General features: G+C 46.3%; 1 protein-coding gene and 1 long non-coding RNA gene across 2 annotated transcripts; one reads left to right on the forward strand and one right to left on the reverse strand.

The window, feature by feature from the left end:
• The first annotated feature begins 477 nt into the window (after nt 1–477).
• Nucleotides 478–3924, forward strand: LOC121996318 (MDIS1-interacting receptor like kinase 1-like). Its single transcript, XM_042550251.1, has 2 exons — nt 478–3208; nt 3299–3924. The coding sequence occupies exons 1-2, from the start codon at nt 553–555 to the stop codon at nt 3715–3717; spliced, it is 3075 nt and encodes a 1024-aa protein (XP_042406185.1). The 5' UTR covers nt 478–552; the 3' UTR covers nt 3718–3924.
• An 816-nt stretch (nt 3925–4740) lies between these two features.
• Nucleotides 4741–7340, reverse strand: LOC121996319. Its single transcript, XR_006116037.1, has 3 exons — nt 6832–7340; nt 6673–6735; nt 4741–5129 (listed from the first exon to the last, which is right to left on the reverse strand). It is a non-coding gene; the product is annotated as an uncharacterized LOC121996319 (long non-coding RNA).
• Nucleotides 7341–8347: the final 1007 nt, after the last annotated feature.

The following is an 8347-nucleotide window of genomic DNA, read 5'->3' on the forward strand; positions in this document are numbered from 1 at the left end:
GAGAAGAAGAAATGCGTTCATGCTCTAATGGTGAGTGAGTTTATATTTGTGTAGGTTCTCCAAAATGATATCTTATCTCATATATTTTTCAAATCATCCATTATTGTTTTTGCTAGGTTAAACTACACTTTCTTTCTCGCACTTGTGTTCCTCCCTCTCACTCTTTTGATTTGTCTCAATGTGCTTTAATCATTATACACACACATTTCTTCTATGTATTATGTCGGAGTATGTTTTGGATAATCCAAAGACTTTCCAGCTCATGTCTAAAGGCTCCAAGCGAGCATCTGCATTTCGATTACCAGCTCTCTGCTAATCCCGAGATCCCACGAGCCAATCGGTTCATAATTATGCAATCACTGTTAATTATAATCGAGCAATTAAATTAGTTGTTAATCCACCTCTTCTCTCTCTTACGCCTACCAATCATCTGCTCTGAGTATAAGTCCTATTTGTTTGCCGTGTTGCTCCACAGAAGCAGAAGCAAGAACAGAGAAACATGATGATCCAGAGTTAAGCAGGAGAAGACGAAGGGAGGAGGAGAAGTTAAAAATGACCAGAAGGATGCATTTGATTTTCTTCTGGCTGTTCTTCTCCTTATGGATTTCTGTCGTAGTTAGTACCGATGAGGAGGGCGAGAATATGGCCGCGCTGCTATCGATCAAATCGCAGCTGGATGATCCGTTGAAAGTTCTCCAAGATTGGAAATTGCCGGCCGAGGCAGCCGGTTCGCCTTATTGCAACTGGACGGGCGTGCATTGCAACTCGGCGGGCTTGGTTGACGGCCTCGACCTGTCGCGCCGCAACTTGAGCGGCATAATCTCCGACGACATACGTCGCCTTCACGCCTTGGCCCGCCTCAACCTCTGTGGCAATTCTTTCTCTTCCTCCCTCCCGGCGGCCTTGTCCAACCTCACTGTGCTCCAAGAGCTCGACGTCAGCGACAACGACTTTGTCGGGCACTTCCCGGCCGACCTCGGCGCGTGCCCGAGTCTGTTGAGCCTCAATGCGTCGGGGAACAACTTCGAAGGGCCGCTCCCCCACGAGATCAGCAATGCCACGTCACTAGAGACGCTGGATCTCCGGGGGAATTTCTTCTCCGGGTCGGTACCACCGGCGTACAAGAGTTTGCAAAAGCTGAAGTTTTTAGGCGTTTCCGGAAACAACCTCACCGGAAGACTCCCCGCCGAGCTCGGCCAGCTCGCCTCATTGGAGACGCTCATAGTCGGCTACAACGAGCTGGAGGGACCGATTCCTGCCGAGTTCGGCAACCTGACTAAGCTCCAGTACCTCGACATGGCGATCGGAAACCTGCACGGTCCCATTCCTCGCGTGCTCGGAAAGCTTCAATTCCTCACCACCGTCTACCTGTACAAGAACAATATTGGCGGCGAGATACCGAGCGAAATTGGCAACATTTCAACACTACAATTGCTCGATCTATCCGATAACTTGATATCCGGAACTATCCCTCCGGAGTTGTCGCAGCTGGCCAATCTCCAGCTTATCAATCTTATGTGCAACAAGCTGAAAGGCCTGGTGCCAGCCGGAATCGGCGAATTGCCGCAGCTGGAGGTGCTGGAGTTGTGGAACAACTCTCTCGTCGGCTCTTTGCCGGCCGACCTGGGTCATAACTCGCCGCTCCAGTGGATAGACGTATCGTCCAACTCGCTCACGGGGGAGATCCCCGCCGGTTTGTGCGATGGAGGAAACCTCACCAAGCTAATCCTGTTTAACAACGCCTTGTCAGGGCCGATACCGACAGGTCTATCAACGTGCCTCCCGCTCGTCCGCGTCCGGATGCATAACAACCAGCTCAACGGCACGATCCCGGGTGGCCTCGGTGGCCTCCCGAGGCTCCAACGCCTGGAATTGGCTGGCAACGATCTCTGCGGCGAGATACCCGATGATCTCTCCCTCTCGACCTCGCTCAGCTTCATCGATCTCTCCCATAACCGTCTCTCCTCGACGCTGCCCCCGACGATACTCTCCATGCCGACGCTTCAAAGCTTCTCGGCCGCCGACAATGAGCTCGCCGGAGAAATACCAGGCGAGATCCAGGACTGCGCTTCGCTCTCAGCACTCGACCTCTCCACTAACCGCCTCTTTGGGAGCATCCCCAGCAGCCTCGCCTCCTGCGAGCGCCTTGTGTCGCTGAGCCTGCGGAATAACCAGCTCTCCGGCGGTATCCCATCGTCGCTGGCCATGATCCCGACTCTGTCCATTCTCGATTTGTCCAACAATTTTCTAACTGGGCCGATCCCAGACAACTTTGGAAGCTCACTGGCGCTAGAGATGCTCAATTTGGCTAACAACAATCTCTCTGGTGAGGTGCCGTCCAACGGCCTTTTGCGAACCATAAACCCGGACGATCTCGCCGGCAATCCTGGTCTCTGTGGCGGCGTGCTCCGACCTTGCGGCGGGTCGAATTTGCCCCAAGAGTCAGCGGCGAAGTCAACAGCGCTTCACATCAAGCACATTGCGGCTGGATGGGTGGTAGGAATAACGGCGGTGCTGTCGATTGGCATAGCCGTCTTTGGCGCACGAAAGCTCTACAAGCGGTGGCTCGCCGACGGATTATGCTGCGCCGACAACCAGTTCGATGAGGAATTCGGGGGGTCGTGGCCATGGCGGTTGACAGCGTTCCAGCGGGTCAACTTCACGAGCGCCGACGTGCTTGCGTGTGTAAAGGAATGCAACGTGATAGGCATGGGCGCGATGGGGGTGGTCTACAAAGCTGAGCTCCCACGCCACCACGGCGTGTTGGCGGTGAAGAAGCTATGGCAGGCGGAGACAGGGGACCTGGTGACAGAGGTGAGCCTACTGGGGCGGCTGCGGCACCGGAACATTGTGAGGATGCTTGGGTACGTGCGCAACGACCGGGAGATGATGATTTTATACGAGTACATGCCGAACGGCAGCCTGTGGGAAGCCTTGCACGGGAAGCAGCATCAGCAGCAGCATCAGCAACGAGTGCTGGTGGACTGGGTGTCCAGGTACAACGTGGCGGTAGGGATCGCCCATGGCCTTGCCTATCTCCACCATGACTGCTACCCGCCGGTGATCCACCGCGACGTCAAATCCAGCAACGTGTTACTGGACGCCAGCCTGGAGGCCCGGATAGCCGATTTCGGACTGGCCCGTATGATGGTGCACAAGAACGAGACCGTCTCCGCCGTCGCCGGCTCATATGGTTACATTGCTCCAGGTAGGTATTTGTTCAGCAATCTTTTGGTGCATGATTATGAATTGGTTACGATGTTAATCTGGTTAATATTGAGCTCGAATTGTGGTACAGAGTACGGGTACACGTTGAAGGTGAACCAGAAGAGCGACATCTACAGCTTCGGGGTGGTTCTGATGGAGCTGCTGACGGGGAGGCGACCGGTGGAGGTTGAGTTCGGGGAGGGACAGGACATTGTGGGGTGGGTGAAGGAGAAGCTCCGGCGAGACCAAGGCATAGAAGAGCTGCTCGACGCCACTGCGGGGGCGAGGTGCGAGCACGTGAGGGACGAGATGCTGCTGGTGTTGCGCATCGCAGTGCTCTGCACCGGGAGGTCGCCCAAGGACCGGCCTTCCATGCGCGACGTGCTTATCATGCTCGGCGAGGCTAAGCCGCGCCGGAAGAGCAACGGCAGCGCGGTGGCCGCCAGCTGCAACGTCGTCGGCATGGACAAGCCCGTTTTCACCACCTCGCTGGACTCCGACTATCTCTAGAGCTAGATTCAGCTAGCATAATAATTTGCTGTTCCATTGGAATCCATATTTCATTCCTCTCATCTGTACCTACATTCATTTATACCTAGTTTTACATAATTTGCATGTGTAAATGTTAGGACAGAGGTGAATATCCTTGGCACAAAACAACTGCACTGATATTTAGAGTTGGAGATGAAGTAGTAATGATATGATCTACGCAGTCAATTGTTACGGGGCTTTTGCTTTTTTAAATAGTCAATTGTTTCCTAGGGGAAAATGAACTAAAGTATATCTGAGGATTGTACTTTGGATAATTCAAATAGATTACTATAGCAGTAAGCGCACATGACACGGTGCAATGAAAAGAGATAGGAGAGTACGTACACTTGTGCGTTCGAACCACCCGTAATATTAGGTCTATTCATTTTTATTCCTCGAATTTATTTTAATAGCCGGTAAAAAAGGAAACTTTAGGATTAAAAGATGAATATATGGATTGAAACGTCCTAAATTTACTACTGAATAGGTAAAGTTTTTTTTTTATTTGGACTTTTTGAAAGGAAAGCTCTCAAAATTTATATATCATTTCCAAAATTTATCATAATGACCCATTCACTTTTCAAAATAGTAAACCACTAGTAGATATCAAACACTTATCATAAAAAGTTCAGAATTTACTCTCCTAAAAGAAGACAACAACTAACTAATGTTGAAGTGTGAACTAGAAGATTTTTAGATTATATTGTCATCACCCCGAGCTTGCTCACTTGTCAAAACTACCTATCCCCTTTTGTCCTGACACATGCAACAATTAATATCATGAGTCTAAAGACTCAGTACATTCAAACCATGATATATAATAATTAATCCATGTAATCATGTATTCTAAAGGAAGACATATGTTAAACAATTGTAATCTTAATCTCTTTCAAAACATAGATATAAACATGATTTTATCATTGTGTCTAGTTTTGTTTGTCACGTCCCAGAGAAATCCTTGCTCGGTAAACGGACAACATCTCCCCTGTAACTGTGACCATATAAAGCATAAATACATTGTCACATTGCTACTCACAAGCAACATCAGCCCACATGGCTGGATATAAACACAATTACACAGTTTATAAGCAGCACACACGGCTGAAAGTAAACATAACCACACAGTTAATAGACAACCTACACGGCTGAAACATTACACAACGAAAATTACAAAATAACGAATATGAAACGAACAAAATAACTAACTGTGAGCTGACCCGGCTTGACACGATAACATCAAACCAAATATAAGAAAATATAAAGCTAAATTCCATACAAAGATACATATACATGGATAAGTCCAAAACCAATAAAGCGAACGGAAGCAAGAACGGAAGAAGTCACTCGATGTAACATAGGACTGACGGATAGGATCTCCAGGCGGCTTCAACCTGAAATAGGAATAAATCAACGGAGTGAGTTCAAGATATCAGCGGGTATCGATCAGATATGCATATTAAGATATAATTATCAGTAATAATCATGCAATACAGTCTTCTGAATAATAACAAGAAATGCAAAACTGAACAACAGAACAAGCTGTACTCACCAGGACCTCTTATCTGGATACAAGGGTCCTCAGACTAAATACCTCATGTCTCTTGTATGCATGTCGATCATATGCAACCATCAAAATGCATCCAAAATGTAGCAATCACAAGCAATAAATGCAATCTATGCATATGATGCAAATGACATGGTCATCCCTAATGCCAGTCAGCCACCTCACACGCGATGGTAAGGTCGAGTAGGTAAGGCTATGATAACTATGCACTCTGCCATCACTACTCCTGAGTGACCAAGTGGACAGGATGCTGTCGGAGTACACCTATCCTCCTACCCCAAACATAGTGGGGGAGCCTAAGCTCTCATCTCCCTGTGTCATAGTCAAGAGGAGGGATTCTTGCCCATTACCACGCTACAGTTACACTACCCATGAGCGGATCAACGGAGCCCTGACAGAGCAAACTGCACACACTCTGCTTGATGTACCACTAACCTATGAGTGATTGTGTGTGTAGATCATGTAACTGGCGATGTGCTCAACTATAAATGAGCCGACAATTGCTTAGCATGCAATCATGCAAAATGGTGCATGACACTAAGCATGTAACTTCTGAAAATATCAACCTCCATATAATATATACCAAAAGGAAAACTGAGTCCATAACAAGGATCTAGGTATACATGTCAAGTAATGAATCTAGGTACACATGCCAGATAATAAAACTAGGTACACATGCCAGATAATAAATCTAGGTACACATGCCACGTATATCTAGTAGCTAGACGTATACCCGATAATGCATTGTATGTCATTACTTCTATGAACATAAGTACACATGGAAAGAATCAAGAGGCATAAACATAAATGCATAACAGATAACATTATGGGCATACTACGCGTATCAAGTAGTGACATACCAAGCAAATATAAACATAACAATTACTACTAGCTATAACCTATTACGCATATCAGAATGATAATATCAAAAGAGATAAGTCAAAGGTACCCGCCTCGAAAAGGAATTCGTATTAGAAAAATCCTATGGTGCCTAGCTCGTCCCAGATCCAGGACTTGAAACCTAGTGTAATTTAGATAATTACATATGAAGTAAATAACTAAATAACTCTCCCACCTAATTAGAGTAACTCTAATCAAACATGATTATGGATTAATCCCCCAATTAACCTTAACCATACTATAACCTAATTAGATTAGGTTTATATATGATTCATCTCCAATACTCACTCAAATCAACAGATCATTTAATCTGTGTCTTAAATCAACTAGGCATTATGAATCAATTAATCCATTACCAATTGATCAACTATTCTTATCCTAGAAATCAAATTAACTCCTAATCTCCATTTCATAATTAATTCGGATAATGTAATCAATCCATACCTAATTTAATATTGAGCACAACTTACCCAAATCGAATCTGCAATAGCTCGGTGAAGAACCTAGAAGCAGCTATGCCGAAATGGATCTCCCTATTCAATTCAAACATCTCAATTCACCAGCAACACATCCATATCTAAGAATTAAACCCTAATTTATACTCCACAACCCTTTAGCTAACAACTTACCCCTAGACTAGATCCACGCCTCCTCCTGAACGAAGTCTGTGTGCCACGGTGGTGCCATCGTGATGAGCCAAGGTAGAGGAAAGGAGCGACAGCACCAGGGCACCAGCTTGCAGGAAATCGGAGAAGGGTGATGACGAGCCAAGGCAAAGGAGAAAGCAACAATCAAGCAGCGTAGTCACTCGGCGAGGCGGCAGATAATAGTGGCGTGAACAGGCCACGGGAGGGTTGGCTGCCGCTCCTGTCGCAACTGAGCTAGAGGAATCCGACCCTTGTGGTCGTCGGCGGCCGACGATCAGGAAAGGGGCGACGACATCAACGAGATCAGAAGAGGAAGTCGACTGGAATCAAGTCACACGGCGTCGAACGACAGTGCGAGGAGGCTGGGAGAGAGTCAACTTCTCGCTCATGGTCGGAGAGGGACGGATCGACGCCGACGATCGGTGATCCAGCGGGCGATGATGGACAAAGATCGGGAGGGGGAAGAGGTGTCAACAACGTGGATTTTAGGGCACGAGTGAGGAAATTGAGACATTTATAAACTTAAACATAAGTATTTTAATTAAACTCTAGGTTTATTTTTCAATCAACTCCTATTTTATTGATATTTCAAATATACCTCCCTTGAGCCCAATAATTCTATCCCCTCCAAATACGTCATATGAGCTTCGAAATTATTTTAAAAATTTTCAAAAATTCCATTAAGGTTATTTGTCTATTAAATCTTATTATTATATTATTATTTTATTACAGTATTTTACATTGTAATTGTTAGGACCCTTGGCAACCGGCTAGGGGGGGGTGAATAGGCCCTTGTACAAATTAAGCAAAAAAAATTTTCTCGAACAAATGACTTAATTAAAATAACACTTGCATATAAGAAATACTAAAAAGACTAAAAGACAGAGGCCCACAGGTTTACTTGGTTATAATCGGAGAGGTTGTTAATCCAAGACAGTGAAGTTGCACTAATTTCTCCTTTAGGTAAAGAGACCTCTTTACAACAGTGAAAGCACAGAAAGATGAAGTTAAATAGAAAAGGAAGTGTATACAAGTGTTGCTTGGATGTTTCTGTTTTTTGTTAGCTTCTGAGAGTAGGGCTATTTATATAGCCCTACTCAGGGCGCCTGGAAGGGTTCTAGGTACCTGGAATGAGATAGTATTTTATCCCCGATGCAACGGTACGTGCCACGTCGAATTTGGCTAAGAATTAGGTTTCGGGCGCCCCGAGCACTAGAAATCAGTTTTTACTGATTTTTGGTCCTGGTCTCCTGCTCCGGCTCCGCTCACTTAGGTGATTTCTGCCATCAGGAATAAGACTCATCCGAACCCAACTTCAAGCCTTCTCCTCGAGCAAGCTTCTACTCTGACTTCTCGTCCCTCGGAATCACCGTGTGCTTCCTTCTCGTCCGCCAGGGTACTCTTCCACAGCTTTTGGTTCCTCGGACAGCTGCGTCTTTTGTTCCTCGAGTAATCTTCTGCTCCGGCTTCTAGTCCCTTGAAAACACGGCATGCTCCC

Source organism: Zingiber officinale, chromosome 6A (genome assembly GCF_018446385.1).
Source record: "Zingiber officinale cultivar Zhangliang chromosome 6A, Zo_v1.1, whole genome shotgun sequence".
NCBI lineage: Eukaryota > Viridiplantae > Streptophyta > Magnoliopsida > Zingiberales > Zingiberaceae > Zingiber > Zingiber officinale.